This window comes from Pseudophryne corroboree, chromosome 12 (assembly GCF_028390025.1).
Source record: "Pseudophryne corroboree isolate aPseCor3 chromosome 12, aPseCor3.hap2, whole genome shotgun sequence".
NCBI classification, from domain to species: domain Eukaryota; kingdom Metazoa; phylum Chordata; class Amphibia; order Anura; family Myobatrachidae; genus Pseudophryne; species Pseudophryne corroboree.
The window spans coordinates 168,370,472-168,398,177 of record NC_086455.1 but is presented as its reverse complement, the minus strand read 5'-3'; the positions used below and the strand labels follow the sequence as shown (position 1 = coordinate 168,398,177).

General features: G+C 46.0%; 1 protein-coding gene across 1 annotated transcript in view; it reads left to right on the top strand.

Annotated features, from left to right (window-relative positions):
- The window catches only part of SETD3 (SET domain containing 3, actin N3(tau)-histidine methyltransferase), a 107,289-nt gene that overhangs the window by 45,186 nt on the left and 34,397 nt on the right, over positions 1-27,706 (top strand). The window contains exons 5-7 of the mRNA XM_063948464.1: positions 8,474-8,625; positions 9,274-9,346; positions 13,644-13,900. Of these exons, the coding sequence (XP_063804534.1) occupies positions 8,474-8,625; positions 9,274-9,346; positions 13,644-13,900 (482 nt within the window). The remainder of the gene's footprint in view (positions 1-8,473; positions 8,626-9,273; positions 9,347-13,643; positions 13,901-27,706) is intronic.

The window sequence follows — 27,706 nt, the reverse complement described above, 5'->3', positions numbered from 1 at the left end:
GTGTGTGTATGAGAGGAAGTGTCACAGCCCCCTATACATTATAGTGTGTGATGTACTGTGTGTCACATGTGGTGTCTCTGGGAGGATGTGTGTGTATGAGAGGAAGTGTCACAGCCCCCTATACATTATAGTGTGTGATGTACTGTGTGTTACATGTGGTGTCCCTGGGAGGATGTGTGTGTATGAGGGGAAGTGTCACAGCCCCCTATACATTATAGTGTGTGATGTACTGTGTGTTACATGTGGTGTACCTGGGAGGATGTGTGTGTATGATGGGAAGTGTCACAGCTCCCTATACATTATAGTGTGTGATGTACTGTGTGTTACATGTGGTGTACCTGGGAGGATGTGTGTGTATGAGAAGTGTCACAGCCCCCTATACATTATAGTGTGTGATGTACTGTGTGTTACATGTGGTGTACCTTGGAGGATGTGTGTGTATGAGGGGAAGTGTCACAGCTCCCTATACATTATAGTGTGTGATGTACTGTGTGTTACATGTGGTGTACCTTGGAGGATGTGTGTGTATGAGGGGAAGTGTCACAGCTCCCTATACATAATAGTGTGTGATGTACTGTGTGTTACATGTGGTGTACCTGGGAGGATGTCTGTGTATGAGAAGTGTCACAGCTCTCTATACATTATAGTGTGTGATGTACTGTGGGTTACATGTGGTGTACCTGGGAGGATGTGTGTGTATGAGGGGAAGTGTCACAGCTCCGTATACATTATAGTGTGTGATGTACTGTGTGTTACATGTGGTGTACCTGGGAGGATGTGTGTGTATGATGGGAAGTGTCACAGCTCCCTATACATTATAGTGTGTGATGTACTGTGTGTTACATGTGGTGTACCTGGGAGGATGTGTGTGTATGAGAAGTGTCACAGCCCCCTATACATTATAGTGTGTGATGTACTGTGTGTTACATGTGGTGTACCTGGGAGGATGTGTGTGTATGAGAAGTGTCACAGCTCCCTATACATTATAGTGTGTGATGTACTGTGTGTTACATGCGGTGTACCTGGGAGGATGTGTGTGTATGAGGGGATGTGTCACAGCCCCCTATACATTATAGTGTGTGATGTACTGTGTGTTACATGTGGTGTACCTGGGAGGATGTGTGTGTGTGTATGAGAAGTGTCACAGCCCCCTATACATTATAGTGTGTGATGTACTGTGTGTTACATGTGGTGTACCTGGGAGGATGTGTGTATGAGGGGAAGTGTCACAGCTCCCTATACATTATAGTGTGTGATGTACTGTGTGTTACATGTGGTGTACCTGGGAGGATGTGTGTGTATGAGGGGAAGTGTCACAGCCCCCTATACATTATAGTGTGTGATGTACTGTGTGTTACATGTGGTGTACCTGGGAGGATGTGTGTATGAGAAGTGTCACAGCTCCCTATACATTATAGTGTGTGATGTACTGTGTGTTACATGTGGTGTCCCCGTGTTATGTCCCTGGGAGGGTGTGTGTGTGTGTGTGTGTGTGTGTGTGTGTGTGTGTGTGTGTATGAATGAATGAATGAGGGGAAGGGTCACAGTCCTCCTATCACATTATATTTAAAAAATGAAAAATTCCTAGTGATCTCTCCTGTGGCGTAGAGCCTATAAATGCAGCAAGTTCTCATTAGATGCTTGAGGGCCGAGCTTTCCTCTCCCTATACATTACACGTCTCACCCAACGGGCAGTATAAATAAACAAGATATTCGGATGTAAGTGTTTTCTGCACGGAGGAAGTGACCCTGTTACACCCTAGACCAGTGATGGCTAACCTTGACACTCCAGCTGTTGTTGAACTACACATCCCAGCATGCCCTGCTACAGTTTTGATATTTAGCAGCAGCGATAGCTACGCGCGGGGCTGAGCATCGCTATCGCTGCAGGGAGTACACACGGAGCGATCTTGCTGAAAATCTAAGCAATCTGCGTGGAATATCGCTCCGTGAGTACCCCGCTTAACACATACTGTGCCAGATAACATCTTATTCAAAACAAATATATATTTTACATATAAATTCTGTTAAGGGTCACACATAGCGCAGACCTCCGTTAGTGTTCACTTACATATTGTATTCCTAAAAAGTGTATCATTTATTTTTAGATTCTGTTCTAGGATCTTATTTGACGTATTATAACAATTTATAACCTCACAATTGGCTCATACAATAGATTTGTAAAGTAGTGGAAGAGACGATGGGTGTTAAACACCCGCATATTGTTCCTTCTCCATAGTCCGCAATAGAAAGTATATTTACAGAATAATATTGTGTCTGTAGTTCATATTACCGCACTATTTGTGGACACACCTAACATACTATTACATTTACATAGCGTAATACCAGAGAATTGTAATTGTCAGGAATAATAGGACGACACACAGAAGCGGTTTTTATTAATTATTTATTCACATATTTCCTTTATTTTTCATGTCATTTCATTACTTTTCTATTGATGTTTTTAATACTTCGCTCTAATAACGAAATTATAAAGCATAAGAATAGAGGGCCCTTAATCAGACCTGATGGCTGTGGTGCGTTTTTGCAGCGGTCTGCGATCAGATAGCCGCCGCCCATAGTGCAAGTGTGCGAATGCATTTGTACTCCGTGAGAAAACTTTGCCAGACAGCGGACACCTGCAAATCCGGTCACAACTCGCTCACCATGGAATGATTTTCCAGTGTGTGCAGTCTGTGTGTAGCCCAGGACTTACTACTACAGTGTGATACAAACAGGCTGATCGGGGCCGGAGCTGACGTCACACAGCTGCACTGAAAACGCTTGGGAACGCCTGTGAACGCCTGGCACTCCCAGAAAACGGGCAGTTACCACCCACAAACGCCCGCTACCTGTCATTCAGCTTGCGTTCGCTTAACGATAACAAAAAAAAAACCTGCAGGATTTTTTTCGCTGTTTGGCACCACGCCTGCACATTACAATCCGTACGCATGCGCAGTTGTTCGGTAATTGCCCGCTGTGCGAATCGGGTGTGATTTAGGCCTATTGGGGCAGATGTATTAAGCCTGGAGAAGTGATAAAACAGTGCTAAGTGGAAGGTGATAACGCACCAGCCAATCATTTAAATATTGGAGCTGATTGGCTGGTGGGTTATCACCTTGCATTTATCACTGCTTTATCACTTCTCCAGACTTGATACATCTGCCCCATAGTTAGCAAGAGACCTGGTGCACCCAATGTGTAGCCGATTCCTATTTGTCCTTTGAAATTTTTTTGTCTGTAATTTTAAATCCGGGAAACCTCAAAATACTAATGTGAAATATAACTCTACTGGTACTCTCTTGCTAAAGGATTTCCACATAATATTTCTCACCAATTTGTCTTTAGTGCGGGTTTCCATCATTCTTCAATTCTAACAATCCCAACTCATATCGAAATACATATATTTCTCTGACGTCCTAGTGGATGCTGGGAACTCCGAAAGGACCATGGGGAATAGCGGGCTCCGAAGGAGGCTGGGCACTCTAGAAAGATTTAGGACTACCTGGTGTGCACTGGCTCCTCCCACTATGACCCTCCTCCAAGCCTCAGTTAGATTTTGTGCCCGGCCGAGGTTGGATGCACACTAGGGGCTCTCCTGAGCTCTTAGAAGAAAGATAGTCTTAGGTTTTTTATTTTCAGTGAGACCTGCTGGCAACAGGCTCACTGCAGCGAGGGACTAAGGGGAGAAGAAGCGAACTCGCCTGCTTGCAGCCGGATTGGGCTTCTTAGGCTACTGGACACCATTAGCTCCAGAGGGATCGACCGCAGGCCCAGCCTTGATGTTCGGTCCCGGAGCCGCGCCGCCGTCCCCCTTACAGAGCCAGAAGCAAGAAGATGGTCCGGAAAATCGGCGGCATGAAGACATCAGTCTTCACCAAGGTAGCGCACAGCACTGCAGCTGTGCGCCATTGCTCCTCTCACACTTCACACTCCGGTCACTGAGGGTGCAGGGCGCTGGGGGGGGGCGCCCTGAGGCAGCAATAAAAACACCTTGGCTGGCAAAAATACCTCAATATATAGCCCCAGGGGCTATATATGAGGTAAATACCCCTGCCAGATTCCATAAAAAAGCGGGAGAATAGGCCGCGGAAAAGGGGCGGAGCTATCTCCCACAGCACACTGGCGCCATTTTTCCCTCACAGCTCCGCTGAAAGGAAGCTCCCTGGCTCTCCCCTGCAGACTACACTATGTGGAGTGTGTCGGTACGGCTGTGTCGACATGTTTGATGAGGATAATGAGGTGGAGGCGGAGCAGATGCCTTTAGAAGGGATGTCACCCCCTGGGGGGCAGACATCTGAGTGGATGAGCTTATGGAAAGAAATGAGTGCACGTATAGACTCATTACATAAGAAATTTGACGACATGCCGACTGTGGGACAGCCGAGTTCTCAGCTCGTGCCTGTCCAGGTGTCTCAAAAGTCATCAGGGGCTCTGAAACGCCCGCTATCTCAGATGGCACAAGTAGATGTCGACACGGATACTGACACCAGTGTCGACGACGATGAGTCACATTTAATGCCCATTAAGGCCATTCACTGCATGATTGAGGCAATGAAAGAGGTGTTAAATATTTCTGATTTACATCCAGGTACCACAAAAAAGGGTATTATGTTTGGGGAGAAAAAACTACCTGTAGTTTTTCCCCCGTCAGATGAATTAAATGAAGTGTGTGAAGAAGCGTGGGCTTCCCCTGATAAGAAATTGGTAATTCCTAAGAAGGTACTAATGGCGTTCCCTTTCCCGCCAGAGGATAGGTTACGTTGGGAAACACCTCCTAGAGTGGATAAAGCGCTCACACGTTTGTCTAAAAAGGTGGCACTACCGTCTCAGGATACGGCCGCCCTACAGGAACCTGCTGATAGAAAGCAGGAGGCGATCCTGAAGTCTGTATATACACACTCGGGCATTATACTTAGACCAGCTATTGCGTCAGCATGGATGTGCAGTGCTGCCGCTGCGTGGTCGGATAAACTGTCAGAAAATATTGACACACTAGACAGAGACACGATTCTGCTAACAATTGACCATATCAAAGACTCAGTCTTATATATGAGAGATGCACAGCGGGAAATCTGCCGGCTGGCATCTAAAGTAAGTGCATTGTCCATCTCTGCTAGGAGATGCTTATGGACTCGCCAGTGGACTGGAGATGCAGATTCCAAGAGGCACATGGAAGTTTTGCCTTATAAGGGGGAGGAATTATTTGGGGATGGTCTCTCCGACCTAGTTTCCACAGCAACGTCTGGGAAGTCAGCATTTTAAACCCCATGTCCCCTCACAGCCTAAGAAGGCGCCATTTTATCAGGTTCAGTCCTTTCGGACCCAGAAAAACAAGCGGGGAAAAGGAGGGTCTTTTCTGTCTAGAGGCAGAGGTAGGGGGAAAAGGCTGCAACAAACAGCAGGTTCCCAGGAGCAAAAGTCCTCCCCCGCTTCCTCTTCCAAGTCCGCCGCATGACGGTGGGGCTCCACAGGCGGAGCCAGGTACGGTGGGGGCCCACCTCATGAATTTCAGCGATCAGTGGGATCGCTCACAGGTGGATCCCTGGATCCTTCAAATAGTATCTCAGGGGTACAAGCTGGAATTCGAGGCGGCTCCACCCCACCGGTTCCTAAAATCTGCCTTGCCGATTGCTCCCTCAGACAGGGAGGCGTGCTAACAGCGATTCACAAGCTGTATTCCCAGCAGGTGATAATCAAGGTACCCCTACTTCAACAAGGCCGGGGTTACTATTCCACACTGTTTGTGGTACCGAAACCGGACGGTTCGGTGAGACCCATTTTAAATTTGAAATCCTTGAACACATACATAAAAAAATTCAAGTTCAAGATGGAATCGCTCAGGGCGGTTATTGCAAGCCTGGACGAGGGGGATTACATGGTATCCCTGGACATCAAGGATGCTTACCTGCATGTCCCCATTTACCATCCTCACCAGGAGTACCTCAGATTTGTGGTACAGGATTGCCATTACCAATTCCATGATAACCCTGTCCCCAAGAACCAGGGTGTCTCTTCTGTGGTGGCTGCAGAGTGCTCATCTTCTGGAGGGCCGCAGATTCGGCATACAGGACTGGGTCCTGGTGACCACGGATGCCAGCCTACGAGGCTGGGGGGCAGTCACAAAGGGAAGAAACTTCCAAGGACTATGGTCAAGTCAGGAGACTTCCCTTCACATAAATATTCTGGAACTAAGGGCCATTTACAACGCCCTAAGTCAGGCAAGGCCTCTGCTTCAAAACCAGCTGGTACTGATCCAGTCAGACAACATCACGGCAGTCGCCCATGTGAATCGACAGGGCGGCACAAGAAGCAGGATGGCAATGGCAGAAGCCACAAGAATTCTCCGATGGGCGGAAAATCATGTACTAGCACTGTCAGCAGTGTTCATCCCGGGAGTGGACAACTGGGAAGCAGACTTTCTCAGCAGGCACGACCTCCACCCGGGAGAGTGGGGACTTCATCCAGAAGTCTTCCAAATGATTGTAAATCAGTGGGGTCGTCCACAGGTGGACATGATGGCGTCCCGCCTAAACAAAAAACTAGAGAGGTATTGCGCCAGGTCAAGAGACCCTCAGGCGATAGCTGTGGACGCTCTAGTGACACCGTGGGTGTACCAGTCAGTTTATGTGTTCCCTCCTCTACCTCTCATACCGAAGGTATTGAGAATAATAAGAAAGCGAGGAGTAAACACAATTCTCGTGGTTCCGGATTGGCCAAGAAGAGCGTGGTACCCGGAACTTCAAGAGATGATCTCAGAGGACCCGTGGTCTCTGCCGCTCAGACAAGACCTGCTACAGCAGGGGCCCTGTCTGTTCCAAGACTTACCGCGGCTGCGTTTGACGGCATGGCGGTTGAACGCCGGATCCTGAAGGAAAAGGGCATTCCGGAGGAAGTCATTCCTACGCTTATAAAAGCTAGGAAAGAGGTTACAGCAAATCATTATCACCGCATATGGCGGAAGTATGTTGCATGGTGTGAGGCCGAAAAGGCCCCAACAGAGGAATTTCAACTAGGTCGATTTCTGCATTTCCTGCAAGCAGGAGTTAATATGGGCCTAAAACTGGGCTCCATTAAGGTACAGATCTCGGCTCTGTCGATTTTCTTTCAAAAAGAACTAGCTTCAGTACCTGAAGTTCAGACATTTGTTAAAGGAGTGCTGCATATTCAGCCCCCAATTGTGCCCCCTGTGGCACCTTGGGATCTCAACGTGGTGTTGAGTTTCTTAAAATCACATTGGTTTGAGCCACTAAAAACCGTGGATCTGAAATATCTCACGTGGAAAGTGGTCATGTTATTGGCCTTGGCTTCTGCCAGGCGAGTATCAGAATTGGCGGCTTTGTCTTGTAAAAGCCCTTATCTGATTTTCCATATGGATAGGGCAGAATTGAGGACTCGTCCCCAGTTTCTCCCTAAGGTGGTGTCAGCGTTTCACCTGAACCAGCCTATTGTGGTGCCTGCGGCTACTAGGGACTTGGAGGACTCCAAGTTGCTAGACGTTGTCAGGGCCCTGAAAATATGTTTCCAGGACGGCTGGAGTCAGAAAATCTGACTCGCTGTTTATCCTGTATGCACCCAACAAGCTGGGTGCTCCTGCTTCTAAGCAGACTATTGCTCGCTGGATTTGTAGTACAATTCAGCTTGCACATTCTGTGGCAGGCCTGCCACAGCCAAAATCTGTAAATGCCCATTCCACAAGGAAGGTGGGCTCATCTTGGGCGGCTGCCCGAGGGGTCTCGGCTTTACAACTTTGCCGAGCAGCTACTTGGTCAGGGGCAAACACGTTTGCAAAATTCTACAAATTTGATACCCTGGCTGAGGAGGACCTGGAGTTCTCTCATTCGGTGCTGCAGAGTCATCCGCACTCTCCCGCCCGTTTGGGAGCTTTGGTATAATCCCCATGGTCCTTTCAGAGTTCCCAGCATCCACTAGGACGTCAGAGAAAATAAGAATTTACTCACCGGTAATTCTATTTCTCGTAGTCCGTAGTGGATGCTGGGCGCCCATCCCAAGTGCGGTTTATCTGCAATACTTGTACATAGTTATTGTTAACTAAATCGGGTTATTGTTGAGCCATCTGTTGAGAGGCTCAGTTGTTTCATACTGTTAACTGGGTTTCATATCACGAGTTGTACGGTGTGATTGGTGTGGCTGGTATGAGTCTTACCCGGGATTCAAAATCCTTCCTTATTGTGTACGCTCGTCCGGGCACAGTGTCCTAACTGAGGCTTGGAGGAGGGTCATAGTGGGAGGAGCCAGTGCACACCAGGTAGTCCTAAATCTTTCTAGAGTGCCTAGCCTCCTTCGGAGCCCGCTATTCCCCATGGTCCTTTCGGAGTTCCCAGCATCCACTACGGACTACGAGAAATAGAATTACCGGTGAGTAAATTCTTATTTTAATGCTGCGACATGTTTAGGAGCGTACGTCTTCCGGTCCGTTTGAACAAAGGTTTCCTGTTATGACTCTTTACAGTAGGTTTATCTATCGTGTTTGATGGGAAGAGAGAAGATTATTTCTCCGAGCTGATTGAATGGGCGAATGAGAACGGAGCGTCCACGGAGGGTTTCGAGCTGTCTGAATTTCCCGGTGAGGGCTTCGGGCTGAAAGCTACAAAGGATATCAAGGCGAGTTTTTATTTTCTACCACTTCCTCGTTGATTCCAGCTAATCCGCATGATCGGGGAGCTTGGAACTTATTGAGACGTCGTACGCACACAGATTTCCCGCTGTGCAGGCCGATCACTTTTACATAAATCTAGATTGTGTTTTGTCCTCAGTAAATGGAGACAGCAGGGATCTTGTGTATATTAATGGTTGTCTGGATAATAGGCCAACAATCTCCTGCGTGTGTCTCATTATCTGTAAACTGAATCACACAACGCATTTCTGATACATTTATTAAATTGCCGCAGTTTGGAACTTTAGTCTCAGCTGCATTATTCCTCTGAACGCTGCGCATGAATAATATTTGCAGAATACACTTTTTTAGTATATATCCTATAATTGCTTTATCTCCTGCAACTGATAATCACGGTGGTGAAGGTTTATACATTATTTGTATGCTTTGGTTTTTCTGCTCTAGGATCGAAAACAAAAAGTCATTTGAAGCCTTTTCTGCGGCGTTAAGTTATAGGGAAGGCGGAGGGAGGGATAAACCCAACGGCCTCCTATTCCTATGCAGAAGATAGGTTGTCTGTTTAGAATTTCTGTAAGAGGGACCTCCTCTCTGTACTGCTCCGTGAAGGTTGGCTAAATCCTGTTTCTCTTCTACAGGCTGAAGAGTTATTCCTTTGGGTACCAAGAAAGTTATTGATGTCCGTCGAGTCTGCTAAGAACTCCGTATTGGGTAAGAATACCGCGTACAATAACTCAGGCTTCGTACAGTAAATTGTGGGGTTGCTGTTCTGTCTCTAGCTCAGAACAAGGCTAAATTTACAAAGCAACAGGTCACAGGAGGTTTAGAAACGGAAACCTATCCCGCAGCCAGCCGAACGCAAACCTGACGTGGTTTTACAGCCTGACGCGATCAGTAGGATCGGTGCAGGGTGGTACAGGTTGAGTCTCCCTTATCCAAAATGCTTGGGACCAGAGGTATTTTGGATATCGGATTTTTCCGTATTTTGGAATAATTAGATACCATAATGAGATATCATGGTGATTGGACCTAAATCTAAGCACAGAATGAATTTATGTTACATATACACCATATATACACAGCCTGAAGGTAATTTTAGCCAATATTTTTTATAACTTTGTGCATTAAACAAAGTGTGTCTACATTCACACAATTCATTTATGTTTCATATACACCTTATACACACAGCCTGGAGGTCATTTAATACAATATTTTTAATAATTTTGTGTATTAAACAAAGTTTGTGTACATTGAGCCATCAGAAAACAAAGGTTTCACTATCTCAGTCTCGCTCAAAAAAGTCCGTATTTCGGAATATTCCGTATTTCTGAATATTTGGATATGGGATACTCTACCTGTATTATATTAAAAATAGCAACAACAAAAAATTATTATTTAAAACAAAATAAATGTCATGGGAATCCCCAACAAACTGATGACCGTCGCCAGACGTTCCAGATTTCTGAAGGTTTATTGCAGCATATTCAAGTGCATATATGTGCCAATATTACTTTAATTATCTAAATTATAATATAATAAATATATATGTTTTATATTATTTCTGGCTGACTCAGACTTCATGCATCTATAGAGGGGGGACTGAATTGTCCGCGAAAGTGCAGTATTTTACGGTGAGTGAATTTTTTACGCATACCGCGTAAAAAGTGTCTCTCCACGTGAAAAAAGTTATAGAAAGCAAGTGTTTTTGTGCAATAAATGCTCTTCTTAAATTAGGGGTTTATAAAAATTGGTACCCGTATATATTTGGGTAATTTTAACACACTTAAAAAAAACAAAAAACAAACCACACACACGAATATTCCCACGTGCAAGCCTAAAAACATTTGTCCCACTCCTAAAGCACCCCAATATATCTCCCACACCTTGTGCCCCAATTTCCATCATTTTGCACTTTTTCACCCCCAAGAAATGACATGTCATTATTGGGCAATTAAAATGAATGAAAAACTTAATAATAATAAGTACTTAATTAGTCATAGAGGGGGGTATTCAATTAGGTCCTTTTTTTTCGCCTAGGCGAAAAAACTGGACACTTCACTATTTTTAGGGCTAATGAGTATTCGCCCTATTCAATAGTAGGGCCATTTTTTCACCTAGGCGAAAAATTTAGCTGGAGCGAAAAACATGTGGATTGATGAATCCATGTTTTGTTACCTGCGCCGGCGAAAAATGTGGGCCGTTTTTGCAGATTTTGAGGCATTTTTCGCCAGTACTTTTCACTAAAAAAGGTGAAAAGACATTGATGACAATTTCCCTAAAAAAAACGTGTGAAAACGGCCCTAATTGAATAGGCAGGGGGGGGCGAATTCAAAAGCTCTGGGATTACCGGAGCAAATTAAATACCCCACTAAGGTTGTGTCCCAGGGGTTCTGAACCAAATCCCAACATTTTTACCTTTTAAAATAGGGATTTTCCACAACTGCTCAGAGGTGGTGAATAGAAATTTGCGTTAAATCTATGAAAATTTATAGCTGGTAATTTTTTGTGGACAATTAAATAGCGTTTTTTTCGTGAAACGTGATAACAGGCCCTTTTTTATTGCGAAAATGGGATTTTGCGGATACTTGAATGACCCGTAGTGTTTGACCAGTATAGCGCATTTTCTTTTCCCTTTTTTAATTGGTTTTGCATTGTATAAAACATACAGATGTTTAATATGAGACCCGTGGTCTAATTATCAAATAATTTCATAGTATTTGGATCTAGTTAGTCAGCCCCATTTAGTCTTTCACCTGTGCTTAGTAAATCTGTCCAGAGATGTGAGCGGTTTGGGGGCCTTGGATACAGTGGAGGAGGTCAAGCCCCTCTTCCTGATTTATGGAAGACTAGTTACCAGTCCGTCAAAATGACAAACAACATAACAGTAATGTTGCTCCGTCGGGCGCCATCTAGTGGCTGCCGGTTTGCAAACCATTTGAATTCCCCCCCATAAAAATCCATAAAAACCTCACCAATCCACCGGGACGTCCTGTTGTATCAGGAATAAAATCTTTAACATCCAGTCTGTCCAAATACACAGACTCTTTCCTTCAACTGATAGTTACCCAACAAAGGAGTTATCTACAAGACACTACGAGCATACTACAAAAACTGGAACTAATATAGTGGAATGAAGATTACATACTATGTACTACAGACGTCAAATCATTATACACCTGCATTGCACATGATAAAGGATGGGACCATACTAGACACTTCCTTTCTAAAGACAACAAATTGTCAAATCAACAAATAGATTTCATCATGGCAAACATCGAGTTCGTATTGACGCACAACTATTTTTGGTATGAAGAGAAGTTCTTTCTCCAAAAATGTGGAACAGCGATGGGTACTCTACTGGCACCCAACTATGCCAACTTCTTTATCGCCAAATGGGAAAACGACAACATCTTGTCAAGTACTGAACACCAAAAACATCTGATTTGTTGGCATCGTTATATAGAGGACGTGTTTTTTTCGTATGGAGAGGCACAGAAGAAGAACTGGACAGTTTTAAAAAGTACATCAACAGCAACCCACTAAATCTTGAATTTGACACAACATCAAGCAAACAACAAGTCATCTTTCTGGATCTAGAAATCTACACTCAAAACAATAAAATACATTCAGGAACACATATAAAATCAGTAAATGGGAACATGCTTGCAACCACAAGTAACCATCACAAGAACTGGATTTCGAATATACCTAGAAGACCATTTCAACGAATCAAACGCAGCTGTACAGAACCAGAAAACTTCAAGCGACAAAGCAAAGAAATAATGACCAACTACATTGCAAAAGGGTATCGGAAAGAAAAATTGGATCAAAAAAAATCACAAATAAGAATAATGGAAAACTTGGACAGGAAGGAGATGCTAAAATACAAAATGAAGACCAAAGATCCAGCCTCATCTCTTCCCTTCATCACACAATTTAACAGCAATACAAATGTAATCGAAAAAATGGTGTCTAAACATCGGCACGTTTTGCTATTGGGGGTCATTCCGAGTTGATCGTAGCTGTGCTAAATTTAGCACTCAGGCACTCAGACATGCGGGGGGATGCCCAGCACAGGGCTAGTCCGCTCCGCATGTCAGTGCCGCGCCCCCAATTCCCCGCAGGAATGCAAAAGCATCGCACAGGGAGAACCTCTTCGCTACCTGGGTCGCAGTGGCTGCGTGTGACGTCACGCAGCTGCCGCAGCCCGCCCCCCACCCCCCAGCCGGACGTCACGCAGCCGCCTTCCAGCCCCCAGCCCCCTCCCGCCCAGCGACCACCTCTGTCTGTCAATCAGTGTCAAAGCCGCTTCCCCACAGCAGGACCACCGTACTGAGAGGTTGTTGTACAGCGGGACACTGCGCCTTAGCGGTCACAATTGCAGCACTCCGCACATCCCTAACAGTAGCCTGAAGGTGACGACAGTGGTGAGTACAAACCAGGGGCCTCCGGTTCATGGTGCAGCAAACACGCAGGGGAGGCATACGGTACCCTCCTGGGGAGGACCCGCTATAGTCCCCTATTTACACTGGCAGCGGTAGTTGAAACTAGCACTTGTGTGATGTTTTTACACTCCTAGGGAGACTTTGCCATTATAAATATAGCTGAAACTCCAGCGCCATATAGGGGGTGGAGCTTCCTCAGAGCGGGACCAGCGGCGTTTTAGCGCCTTCCTCTGCCTACAGCTGCAGCAGAAGATACACACAGCTCCTCCAGACACTCAGGATAACGCTGGAAAACTGGTACAGGGGTGTAGAAAAGAGGGAGAGCCGCTAGGACTTTTGACCCTGTCTGACTTTTGACTGTCAACCATATAGTGTGTAACTAATGACTGTGTATCTTTTAACTGTCTATGAGCTGTACCACCCCCTTTATTTGTGCTTTACTCTCCCTGTTATATGGAAACCCGCAGGAAAATGTCCTATTAATAGACTTGTGTGATCACTGCGTTGTTGCAGTTTATGCAGGGTATTTGCTGTTTGCTGAACATCTTATTCTCCGTATTTAGGATCGCTTTACTCTCAAGACCGCATTTTGCAAGCAATGGGGAATATTACGCTGGCCTTCCACTTGCTGTGTGAAAGGGCAAATCCCAATTCCTTTTGGCTCCCGTACATCAAGACGCTCCCCGGCAGCTACGACACGCCCCTTTATTTCGAGGAGGATGAAGTCCAGTATCTCCAGTCTACCCAAGCCATACACGATGTGTTCAGTCAGTACAAGAACACTGCGCGGCAGTATGCCTACTTCTACAAAGTCATCCAGGTAAGGCAGCGAGGGTTTCCCGCGTGCCGCGCTTCTGAGTGTTAGTCCGTTACAGTGGTCTCCAATCACTTTTGTCTACATAGTGGGTAGAAATACTGTATATACATACTTGCGTGAATTAAGGGCCTAATTCAGAGTTGATCGCAGCAGCAAAGTTGTTTGCAGTTGGGCAAAACCATGTGCACTGCAGGTGGGGCAGATGTAACATGTGCAGAGAGAGTTAGATTTGGGTGGGGTGTGTTCAAACTGAAATCTAAATTGCAGTGTAAAAATAAAGCAGCCAGTATTTACCCTGCACAGAAACAATAGAACCCACCCAAATCTAACTCTCTCTGCACATGTTACATCTGCCCCACCTGCAGTGCACATGGTTTTGCCCAACTGCTAACAAATTTGCTGCTGCGATCAACTCTGAATTACCCCCTAAGTTAGTTAAGGTTTAAAGGTCTCTTATCTTGTACGCTTGCTAAAGACGTGCATCAACTCATGTTGGTCGTGTGAAATGATGATGGTTAAAATGTTACATAAAGTTGTGTTTTTGGTTATTCAGTGATGTACAGTGCTCCCCCCCCATGTAATACGTCCCCCTGTGGGGTGGAGAATCTGTGTGGGGGGAGTTCAGTGCAGCTGAAGCTGACACAGGGTCATGCCAGTACGGATGACTTCTCCCGTTCCCCTGTTATCCCGGCTCAGTGTTTATACAGAGTCCCCCCCCCCCCCCCCCCCCCAGTTGAACGGAGAGTGGTGCAGCTGTTATGACGGGACGCTAGCACTGGGTCATGCCAGTACGGATGAGTTCTCCCGTTCCCCTGTTATCCCGGCTCAGTGTTTGCAGGGAAGTCAGTAACTTCAGGCTGGATCTCTGCACACGTTCTTTGCACTGAATAACATGGGAGTGAAGTGTTAAGTTGTAATGAAACCCAAAGCAGAGCTGCACGGACTGAAGGGTTAGACTGCTCTGCTTGTCATAAACATCTCCGCTGGCCTCTGCTTTCTCTCACCGGCTTGCCCATAAATGGCTGTATTCTGAGGGGAGAACCACTAAAGCTGCTTGGCCGGCAGGCCCCACGGACGTGAAGAAAACACAGATTTTATGTTCTGCAGCTGCTGTTCCCGGCCAGGCTGCGGCTCTATGTGATGAGAAGAAACAGGTGTGAAACGTGTTAGACAGAAATAAATTGTGCGCTCTGCTCACTGACAGCAATACTCACAGGGCACCTCTGGCAGCGGCCGAGCGGGTTATTGGGCCTTTCCACCACAGTTCTAGGCGTTATTAGCATTAGCTGAAAGTCTTAATAGACAGAAGTCGTTTCACCCGGGACAAAGGAGCTTTTTGTATTAACTCCTCGTACAATGGGCCTAATTCAGATCTGATCGCAGCAGCAAATTTGTTAGCAGTTGGGCAAAACCATGTGCGCTGCAGGTGGGGCAGATGTAACATGTGCAGAGAGAGTTAGATTTGTGTGGGGTGTGTTCAAACTGACATCTAAATTGCAGTGTAAAAATAAAGCAGCCAGTATTTACCCTGCACAGAAACAATATAAACCACCCAAATCTAACTCTCTCTGCACATGTTACATCTGCCCCACCTGCAGTGCACATGGTTTTGCCCAACTGCTAGGTTTTGCCCAACTGCTAACAGATTTGCTGCTGCGATCAGGTCTGAATTACCCCCTATGTCTATTTCTCCATGGGCTGTCATTCTGGGGTGTGTTAATTACAGGTGGAGTCACCGTGGACCATATTATTACATTGATTAGTAGGGGACCAGCGGTGTCCTCTTCAAGGACACTGTTGCCTCTGTGACACCTTCTGTGTCGTGGACAGTGATTGGATGGCTGCACGAACAATGTAAGACCACGTATGGTTTATTTAGCACTTATTTATACAGACGTGTCCTCACACACTGTTGCTAAAGACGTGGCACATAACCCCATCTTGACACTCCAGGCCCCGGACGACTCAGCCCCCTGAGCGTCTTTCATGCTAAAAATCTGCGTCTTATCTGATAAATTAAATAACTGAGAATGTCAAATCTACGTTGCCAGCTTGCATTGATCAATGTGATGTGTGATATACATCTGTGTGCGACGGAGTCTGACTGTATATGAAGTTCTGCGATGCAGCGGCCGCGGGTTTTTCTCACACCAAGTTCTGTTGCGCTTCATCTGCAACTTACATGAGTAGGCTTACCATACTATCCCTTTAAACCGGGACACCTATGAATTACACAGGTTCTGTGGCTGCTGACCTCAAGCCTGCATTTCACCTAGGTTTCATCAGCCAGAGAACCTGTGTAATCCTTGCACATCCCAGTTTAAAGGGACGGTATGGTAAGTCTATACATGTGTGAAATGAAAAAATGTGTGATACCTAGTATCTCCTGGCGCCAATTAAAAGAAAAAACTCTGTATGTATGGGTTTGTGTGCAGCTTTCTATTACCAAGGGGACTACACAACCCCTTATAACAAGGGGCCTAATTCAGACTGGAACGCTGCAGCGATCGCAGTCTGGATCCCTATGTGGAGTGTGCGCGTGTGCACCCCGGGAGCCCAGTGAGATGCTAACAGCATCTCTGGGCTGCGATTACCTCTGCCTGATTGACAGGCAGAGGCGGCGTGCAAACGGTGATGGAACACCGTTGGGGGTGGTGGGCCACGGCGAGTGCGTGACGTCGTATGCAGCCGCTGCGACCCAGGACGCGGCGGGTGGCGGCCTGCCAGCACGCAGGAGCTGCGCTGCCAAGAAGCTACTCGCCAGGTACAAAAGCATCGCCGCCGTGCGATGCTTTTACACCTGTGCGCGGGGGGGGGGGGGGGGGGGGTCGGGCCTGACATGCGGGGCGGACTAGCCATGTGCTGGGCGTCCCCCCACATGTCTGAGTAAATGATCGTAGATGTGTTAAATTTAGCACGTCTACGATCATATCTGAATTACCCCCCTGGAGACAAAGAAAAAAAATTGGATAGAAAGCGCTGACAAACTTTATAATGAAAAATTATTTTTATTTTCCATAAGACATAAAATACTTTCTCTAACGTCCTAAGTGGATGCTGGGGACTCCGTCAGGACCATGGGGTTTAGCGGCTCCGCAGGAGACAGGGCACAATAATAAAAGCTTTAGGATCAGGTGGTGTGCACTGGCTCCTCCCCCTATGACCCTCCTCCAAGCCTCAGTTAGATTTTTGTGCCCGGCCGAGAAGGGTGCAATCTAGGTGGCTCTCCTGAGCTGCTTAGAATAAAAGTTTAAGTTAGGTTTTTTATTTTCAGTGAGTCCTGCTGGCAACAGGCTCACTGCTACGAGGGACTTAGGGGAGAGAAGTAAACTCACCTGCGTGCAGGATGGATTTGCTTCTTAGGCTACTGGACACCATTAGCTCCAGAGGGAGTCGGAACACAGGTCTCACCCTGGGGTTCGTCCCGGAGCCGTGCCGCCGACCCCCCTTGCAGATGCCGAAGTTGAAGAGGTCCAGAGGTCCAGAAACAGGCGGCAGAAGACTTTCAGTCTTCATAAGGTAGCGCACAGCACTGCAGCTGTGCGCCATTGTTGTCAGCACACTTCATACCAGCGGTCACTGAGGGTGCAGGGCGCTGGGGGGGGCGCCCTGGGCAGCAATGTATTATACCTTTTTTATGGCTAAAATACATCACATATAGCCCTTGAGGCTATATGGATGTATTTAACCCCTGCCAGATCTCACAAACTCCGGGAGAAGAGCCCGCCGTTTTAGGGGGCGGGGCCTATTCTCCTCAGCACACGGCGCCATTTTCCTGCTCAGCTCTGCTGTGAGAAAGGCTCCCAGGCTCTCCCCTGCACTGCACTACAGAAACAGGGTTAAAACAGAGAGGGGGGGCACTTATTTGGCGATATGATTACATATGTGAAAATGCTATAAGGGAAAACACTTGTATAAGGGGTTGTCCCTGTATAATTATAGCGTTTTTGGTGTGTGCTGGCAAACTCTCCCTCTGTCTCCCCAAAGGGCTAGTGGGGTCCTGTCCTCTATCAGAGCATTCCCTGTGTGTGTGCTGTGTGTCGGTACGTGTGTGTCGACATGTAGGAGGACGATGTTGGTGAGGAGGCGGAGCAAATTGCCTGTATTGGTGATGTCACTCTCTAGGGAGTCGACACCGGAATGGATGGCTTATTTAGGAATTACGTGATAATGTCAACACGATGCAAGGTCGGTTGACGACATGAGACGGCCGGCAAACAAATTAGTACCTGTCCAGGCGTCTCAGACACCGTCAGGGGCTTGTAAAAACGCCCATTTACCTCAGTTGGTCGACACAGACACGGACACTGACTTCAGTGTCGACGGTGAAGAAACAAACGTATTTTCCTTTAGGGCCACACGTTACATGTTAAGGGCAATGAAGGAGGTGTTACATATTTCTGATACTACAAGTACCACAAATAAGGGTATTATGTAGGGTGGGAATAATCTACTTGTAGTTTTTCCTGAATCAGATAAATTAAAGTGTGTGATGATACGTGGGTTTCCTCCGATAGAAAATTATTGGAGGTATACCCTTTCCCGCCAGAAGTGAGGGCGAGTTGGGAAACACACCTTAGGGTGGATAAGGCGCTCACACGCTTATAAAAACAAGTGGCGTTACCGTCTCCAGATACGGCCGCCCTCAAAGAGCCAGCTGATAGGAAGCTGAAAAATATCCTAAAAAGTATATACACACATACTGGTGTTATACTACGACCAGCAATCGCCTCAGCCTGGATGTGCAGCGCTGGGGGGGCTTGGTCGGATTTCCTGACTGAAAATATTGATACCCTTGACAGGAACAATATTTTATTGACTATAGAGCATTTGAAGGATGCATTTCTATATATGCGAGATGCGCAGAGGGATATTTGCATTCTGGCATCAAGAGTAGATGTGATGTCCATATCTGCCAGACGATGTTTATAGACACGACAGTGGTCAGGTGATGCAGATTCCAGACGGCACATGGAAGTATTGCCGTATAAAGGGGCGGTCCATCGGACCTGGTGGCCATGGCAACAGCTGGAAAATCCACTTTTGTTACCCCAAGTCACATCTCGGCAGAAAAGGACACAGTCTTTTCAGTCTCAGTTCTTTCGTACCCATAAAGGCAGGCGGGCAAAAGGCCAGTCATATCTGCCCAGGGTTAGAGGAAAGGGAAGAAGACTGCAGCAGGCAGCCCATTCCCAGGAACAGAAGTCCTCCACAGCTTCTGCCAAGTCCGCAGCATGACGCTGGGGCCATACAAGCGGACTCAGGTGCGGTGGGGGGTCATCTCAAGAGTTTCAGCACGCAGTGGGCTCACTCGCAAGTGGACTCCTGGATCCTACACGTAGTATCCCAGGTGTACATTGGAAATTCGAGACGTCTTCCCCTCACAAGTTCCTGAAGTCTGCTTTACCAACGTCTCCCTCCGACAGGGAGGCAGTATTGGAAAAAAATTCACAGGCTGTATTCCCAGCAGGTGATAATCAAAGTACCCCTCCTACAACAAGGGAAGGGGTATTATTCCACACTATATTGTGGTACTGAAGCCAAACGGCTCGGTGAGATCTAAAAGATTTGAACAATTACATACAAGGGTTCAAATCAAGATGGAGTCACTCAGAGCAGTGATAGCGAACCAGGACGATATGGTGTCACTGGATATCAGGGACGCTTACCTACATGTCCAAATTTTGCCCTTCTCACCAAGGGTATCTCAGGTTCGTGGTACAGAACTGTCACTATCAGTTCAGAAGCTGCCGTTTGGATTGTCCACGGCACCCCGGGTCTTTACCATGGTAATGGCCGAAATGATGATTCTTCCTAAAAGAAATATGGACGCTTTCCTGATAAGGGCAAGGTCCAGAGAACAGTTGGCGGTCGGAGTAGCACTATCTCAAGTAGTTCTACGACAGCACGAGTGGATTCTAAATATTCCAAAATCGCAGCTTTTTCCGACGACACGTCTAATGTTCCTAGGGATGATTCTGGACACAGTCCAGAAAAGGATGTTTTCTCCCGGAGAAGAAGGCCAGGGAGTTATCCGAGCTAGTCAGGAACCTCCTAAAACCAGGAAAAGTATCAGTGCATCATTGCACAAGGGTCCTGTGAAAAATGGTGGTTTCTTACAAAGCGATCCCATTCGGTAGATTTCACGCAAGAACCTTTCAGTGGAATCTGCTGGGAAAATGGTCCGGATCGCATCTTCAGATGCATCAGCGGATAACCCTGTCTCCAAGGACAAGGGTGTTTTCTTCTGCGGTGGCTGCAGAGTGCTCATCTATGAAAGGGCCGCAGATTCGACATTCAGGACTGGGTCCTGGTGACCACGGATGCCAGCCTGAGTGGCTGGGGAGCAGTCGCACAAGGAAAAAATTTCCAGGGAGTGTGATCAAGTCTGGAGACTTCTCTCCACATAAATATACTGGAGCTAAGGGCAATTTACAAGGCTCTAAGCTTAGCAAGACCTCTGCTTCAAGGTCAGCCGGTATTGATCCAGTGGGACAACATCACGGCAGTCGCCCACGTAAACAGACAGGGCGGCACATGAAGCAGGAGGGAAATGGCAGAAACTGCAAGGATTCTTCGCTGGGCGAAAAATCATGTGATAACACTCTCAGCAGTGTTAATTCCGGGAGTGGAAAACTGGGAAGCAGACTTCCTCAGCAGGCATAACCTCCACCCGGGAGAGTGGGGACTTCAGCGGGAAGTCTTCCACATGATTGTAAACCGTTGGGAAAAACCAAAGGTGGACATGATGGCGTCCCGCCTGAACAAAAAACTAGACAAATATTGCGCCAGGTCAAGGGACCCTCAGGCAATAGCGGTGGACGCTCTGGTAACACTGTGGGTGTACCAGTCAGGGTATGTGTTCCCTCCTATGCATCTCATACCAAAAGTACTGAGAATCATAAGAAGGAGATGAGTAAGAACGATACTCGTGGTTCCGGATGGGTCAAGAAGGACTTGGTACCCGGAACTTCAAGAGATGCTCACGGAAGAACCGTGGCCTCTACCTTTAAGAAAGGACCTGCTCCAGCAGGGGCCTTGTCTGTTCCAAGACTTACCACGGCTGCGTTTGACGGCATGGCAGTTGAACGCCGGATCCTGAAAGGGCATTCCAGATGAAGTCATCCCTACCCTGGTCGAAGCCAGGAAGGATGTAACCGCAAAACATTTTCACCGCATTTGGCGAAAATATGTTGCGTGGTGTGAGGCCAAGAAGGTCCCTACAGAGGAATTCCAACTGGGTCGTTTCCTACATTTCCTGAAAACAGGACTGTCTATGGGCCTAAAATTAGGGTCCATTAAGGTTCAAATTTCGACCCTGTCGAATTTCTTCCAGAAAGAACTGGCTTCAGTGCCTGAAGTTCAGACGTTTGTAAAAGGGGTACTGCATATACAGCCTCCTTTTGTGCCCCCAGTGGCACCTTGGGATCTCAATGTTGTTTTGAGTTTCCTAAAGTCACATTGGTTTGATCCACTCACCACTGTGGAATTAAAATATTTCACATGGCAGGTGAAGATTCTATTAGCCCTGGCTTCAGCCAGGCGTGTGTCAGAATGGGCGGCTTTATCATATAAAAGCCCTTACTTAATTTTTCATTCTGACAGGGCAGAATTGAGGACTCGTCCTCGATTTCTCCTTAAGGTGTTTTCTGTTTTTCACATGAACCAACCTATTGTGGTACCTGCGGCTACTAGGGACTTGGAGGACTCCAAGTTACTTGACGTTGTCAGGGCCCTGAAAATATATGTTTCCAGGACGACTGGAGTCAGAAAATCTGACTCGCTGTTTAGCCTGTATGCACCCAACAAGATGGGTGTTCCTGCTTCTAAGCAGACGATTGCTCGCTGGATTTGTAGTACAATTCAGCTTGCACATTCTGTGGCAGGCTTGCCACAGCCAAAATCAGTAAAAGCCCATTCCACAAGGAAGTGGGCTCATCTTGGGCGGCTGCCCGAGGGGTCTCGGCTTTACAACTTTGCCGAGCTGCTACTTGGTCAGGGGCACACCCTGACTGAGGAGGACCTGGAGTTCTCTCATTCGGTGCTGCAGAGTCATCCGCACTCTCCCGCCCGTTTGGGAGCTTTGGTATAATCCCCATGGTCCTGACGGAGTCCCCAGCATCCACTTAGGACGTTAGAGAAAATAAGAATTTACTTACCGATAATTCTATTTCTCGTAGTCCGTAGTGGATGCTGGGCGCCCATCCCAAGTGCGGATTGTCTGCAATACTTGTACATAGTTATTGTTACAAAAATCGGGTTATTCTTGTTGTGAGCCATCTTTTCAGAGGCTCCTTCGTTGTTATCATACTGTTAACTGGGTTCAGATCACAGGTTGTACGGTGTGATTGGTGTGGCTGGTATGAGTCTTACCCGGGATTCAATATCCTTCCTTATTATGCACGCTCGTCCGGGCACAGTATCCTAACTGAGGCTTGGAGGAGGGTCATAGGGGGAGGAGCCAGTGCACACCACCTGATCCTAAAGCTTTTATTATTGTGCCCTGTCTCCTGCGGAGCCGCTAAACCCCATGGTCCTGACGGAGTCCCCAGCATCCACTACGGACTACGAGAAATAGAATTATCGGTAAGTAAATTCTTATTATATCCTTAGATCTTCCTAGCTGGTTATAGAAAGAGTTAATACTCTTTCATTGGCTGCTCTGAGTTAAACACCCATAAAATACATACATCTACACATTCAATATATTCACCTCAAAACAGTCAAAATAAAATCTTTTCTGGCAACATAGAACAATGTAGCAAAAAACGTTTTCAGTGCCAAGCATCAGAATTGTTATTAGAAAGATATCCGCGTCAGCGATTATATGGCTAATATCCAGACCAGGTGGTTTTGCTACATTGTTCTACGGAATGTGTAAAACTAGTTCCTGGTGGTGTTTCGCTGCGTCTGTGATATGAACAAGATGCAGAATTGGAAGAGAACTATGGTACGCTATCAGTCACGGAGCGCCTCAGCCGTGTCGGTCATCTTGCGCTGTATGGTGGCGTATAGATGCTAGGTATATGAGAACACATACGTAGTTGGGGTCTGTTTTGCCGTTAGAGCAGTGGTTCTGTGAATCTTTATCATGCACAGGTGAGCTAATCTGTGCTGCCTGCTCAGTAATTATCCCACCTGCTTCCAGAGACAGCCTGAAAGCATGACCTGCGGGGGTACCTGTGGGCTGGAGCTGAGAATCACTGCTTTAAAGCACTTGACACGACTTTCAGAAGTATACAGAAAACTTTCTGCTTTCTGCTACTCTCATTGAAATGTCTTACATGGTTCCCAAGACAGGAAAGAAGATTCTGCCTAATGACAAGATCCCGCAGAGGCAGCTGTATGTGTTCCTTCCCCGGTGCTCAATCATCCCATCGCTGCTCACTCCTTCCAAATATGTCTCCAAACATCAGCCACGTCCACATGTGCGCAGCGGGGGAATAACAATCAGCGCCCAGGCTTCTCTCATTTATCATTTCCAAGTATCCGAGCCAGATACGGCATAGGCAGAGCCACACTCCCCGATAAGATTCTGCGCTGTTACCTCTTATCACGGTGTCGTGTTGGTGGACGGTGTAACTTCCCTATCAGGCCGCATGATATGCTATTAACACTTCTTCGTCTATTCTGCCAATTTTAATTGTTACAAATATGTAAAAGTTTCAAAGACTTGGAAGAAACATAAGTGAATGGTGTCGGGGTTCTGCTGTCTAGTATTGCCCAGTTGGTAGTGGATATTCTGCTACGGGTGATGAAACGGTTAGCAGTACAATGGAATATGATATGGGTGAGATACATGCCATGTTATGGAGTCTGGTACATTAGATGTGATGTACGGGCAATGCACACAAGTCTCTATTATATGGTAGGCTTTCTGTGCCCCCCAGTGGGGCTGTAAAGTGCACAATGTAGGGGCGATGCCAGCTTTCAGTCGCTGTCACAATGGCACATTTACGGGATCGCCCGTATATCGCGTTTAATTGAATAGTCTCCTATGTATCTACTTTTCTGTGGTTATGTCAGAAGCTTTACACACTTTATTAGCTTACACTGTAATACCCCATAATGATGTCATAGGTTACACTGTAATACACACCCCTTAATGATGTCATAGGTTACACTGTAATACCCCATAATGATGTCATTTGTTACACTGTAATACCCCATAATGATGTCATAGGTTACACTGTAATACTTACCCCATAATGATGTCATGGGTTACACTGTAATACTCACCCCATATTGATGTCATAGGTTACACTGTAATACCCCGTAATGATGTCATGGGTTACGCTGTAATACTCACCCCGTAATGATGTCATGGGTTACGCAGTAATATACACCCTGTAATGATGTCATGGGTTACACTGTAATACTCACCCCATAATGATGCCATACAGTAGGGTACACTGTAATACTCACCCTGTATTGATGTCATGGGTTACACTGTAATATTCACCTTGTAATGATGTCATGGGTTACGCTGTAATATTCACCCTGTAATGATGTCATAGGTTACACTGTAATACTCACCCCATAATGATGTCATGGGTTACACTGTAATATTCACCCTGTAATGATGTCATAGGTTACACTGTAATACTCACCCCGTAATGTCATAGGTTACACTGTAATACTCACCCCATAATAATGTCATGGGTTACACTGTAATACTCAGCCCATAATGATGTCATAGGTTACACTGTAATATTCATCCTGTAATGATGTCATAGGTTACACTGTAATACTCACCCCGTAATGTCATAGGTTACACTGTAATACTCACCCTGTAATGATGTCATAGGTTACACTGTAATATTCACCCCATAATGATGTCATAGGTTACACTGTAATTCTCACCCCTTAATGATGTCATAAGTTACACTTTAATACTCACCCCTTAATGATGTCATAAGTTACACTGTAATACTCACCCTGTAATGATGTCATGGGTTACGCTGTAATACTCTCCCCGTAATGATGTCATAGGTTACACTGTAATATTCACCCCGTAATGATGTCATGGGTTACGCTGTAATACTCACCCCGTAATGATGTCATAGGTTACACGTAATACTCACCCCGTAATGATGTCATAGGTTACACTGTAATACTCCCCCTATAATGATGTCATAGGTTACACTGTAATACTCCCCCTATAATGATGTCATAGGTTACACTGTAATACTCTCCCCATAATGATGTCATAGGTTACACTGTAATACTCACCCCTTAATGATGTCATAGGTTACACTGTAATACTCACCCCTTAATGATGTCATAGGTTACACGTAATACTCACCCCGTAATGATGTCATAGGTTACATTGTAATACTCCCCCTATAATGATGTCATAGGTTACACTGTAATACTCTCCCCGTAATGATGTCATAGGTTACACTGTAATACTCACCCCTTAATGATGTTATAAGTTACACTGTAATTCTCACCCCCTTAATGATGTCATAAGTTACACTGTAATACTCACCCTGTAATGATGTCATAGGTTACACTGTAATACCCCATAATGATGTCATGGGTTACACTGTAATACTCACCCCGTAATGATGTCATAGGTTACACTGTAATACTCACCCCGTAATGATGTCATGGGTTATGCTGTAATACTCACCCCGTAATGATGTCATGGGTTATGCTGTAATACTCACCCCGTAATGATGTCATGGGTTATGCTGTAATACTCACCCCGTAATGATGTCCTGGGTTATGCTGTAATACTCACCCCTTAATGATGTCATAGGTTACACTGTAATACTCACCCCTTAATGATGTCATAGGTTACACTGTAATACTCGCCCTGTAATGATGTAATTGGTTACACTGTAATACTCGCCCTGTAATGATGTAATTGGTTACACTGTAATACTCACCCCGTAATGATGTCATAGGTTACACTGTAATACTCCCCCTGTAATGATGTCATAGGTTACACTGTAATACTCCCCCCTATAATGATGTCATAGGTTACACTGTAATACTCCCCCTATAATGATGTAATTGGTTACACTGTAATACTCACCCCGTATTGATGTCATGGGATACGCTGTAATACCGCATAATGATGTCATAGGTTACACTGTAATACTCGCCCTGTAATGATGTAATTGGTTACACTGTAATACTCACCCCGTATTGATGTCATGGGATACGCTGTAATACTGACCACGTAAGGAGGTCATAGGTTACGCTGTAATACTCACCCCGTGATGATGTCATAAGTTACACTGTAATACTCACTCTATAATGATATCATGGGTTACGCTGTAATACTCACCCCTTAATGTTGTCATAGGTTACACTGTAATACTCACCCCGTAGTGATGTCATAGGTTACACTGTAAGATTCGCCCCTTAATTATGTCATAGGTTACACTGTAATGATGTCATGGGGTACGCTGTAATACTCACCCCGTAATGATGTCATGGGTTACACTGTATTACTCACCCTATAACATCATGGGTTACTGTAATATTCATCCTATAATAATAATATGGGTTACTGTAATATACACCCTATAATAATAATATGGGTTACTGTAATATTCACCCTATAATATCATGGGTTTCTGTAATATTCACCCTATAATATCATGGGTGTCTGTAATATTCACCATATAATATCATGGGTTACTGTAATATTCACCCTATAATAATATCATGGGTTACTGTAATATTCACCCAATAATAAGGTCATTGTTTACTGTAATGTTCACCCTATAATATAGGTTATTGTAATATTCACCCTATAATATCATGGGTTACTGTAATATTCAGCCTATAATATCATGGGTTACTGTAATATTCACCCTATAATAATATCATGGGTTACTGTAATATTCACCCTATAATATCATGGGTTACTGTAATATTCACCCTGTAATAATATCATGGGTTACTGTAATATTCACCCTATAATATCATCATGGGTTATGCTGTAATATTCCCCCTATAATAATATCATGGGTTACTGTAATATTCACCCTATAATAATATGGGTTACTGTAATATTCACCCTATAATATCATCATGGATTACTGTAATATTCACCCTATAATATCATGGGTTACTGTAATATTCACCCTATAATAATATGGGTTGCTGTAATATTCACCCTATAATATCATCATGGGGTACTGTACTATTCATCCTATCTCCTATATATTTGGCTACATCTGTGACTCTGTGCCTGGCCGTAACGCTGGGTGGAGTCACAGCGGTGGGCGGAGTCAGCAAGTCTCTGCTCCTGCTGCCTGTCCATCTCTCTCTCTCCCCTCCCCCCACCCATCAGCAGCTCTGACTCCCCGGCCGCGGCGCCGGGCCAACAACAACGGCTGATGCCGCCCCCGGCATACACATTAGGAGGGACGGTTGGCGCAGGAGAAGGCTTTCATAGCCCTCCCTGCGCCGTGTACACAGACCCGCCGCCTCCTCCGCACACATCCAGCTGTCCGCTCTCCTGCTCTGACAGGAGGCGAGTGCTGCAGTGACGTCATCTCCTGCAGCACTCGCCTCCTGTCACACAGCCGGCACACACACTCCAGTCTCCGGGGGCTGCCAGCATCTACAGGCAAGCTGGAAACACCCCCGGAGCGAGAGAGAACACACCTGCGAGGCCACGCCCCTTTTGCATTAGGCCACGCCCCCTTTCATCCACCGCGCCGCACGAGCAGGGGGGGGGGGGGGGGAATGTGTGTAATAGTAGCACAGACTGCCTCTGAACACTGTACTGTTTACCAGCCTGCAGCAGCCGCCCACAGCCCCAACGGTGAGTCCCTCCGGCCATCC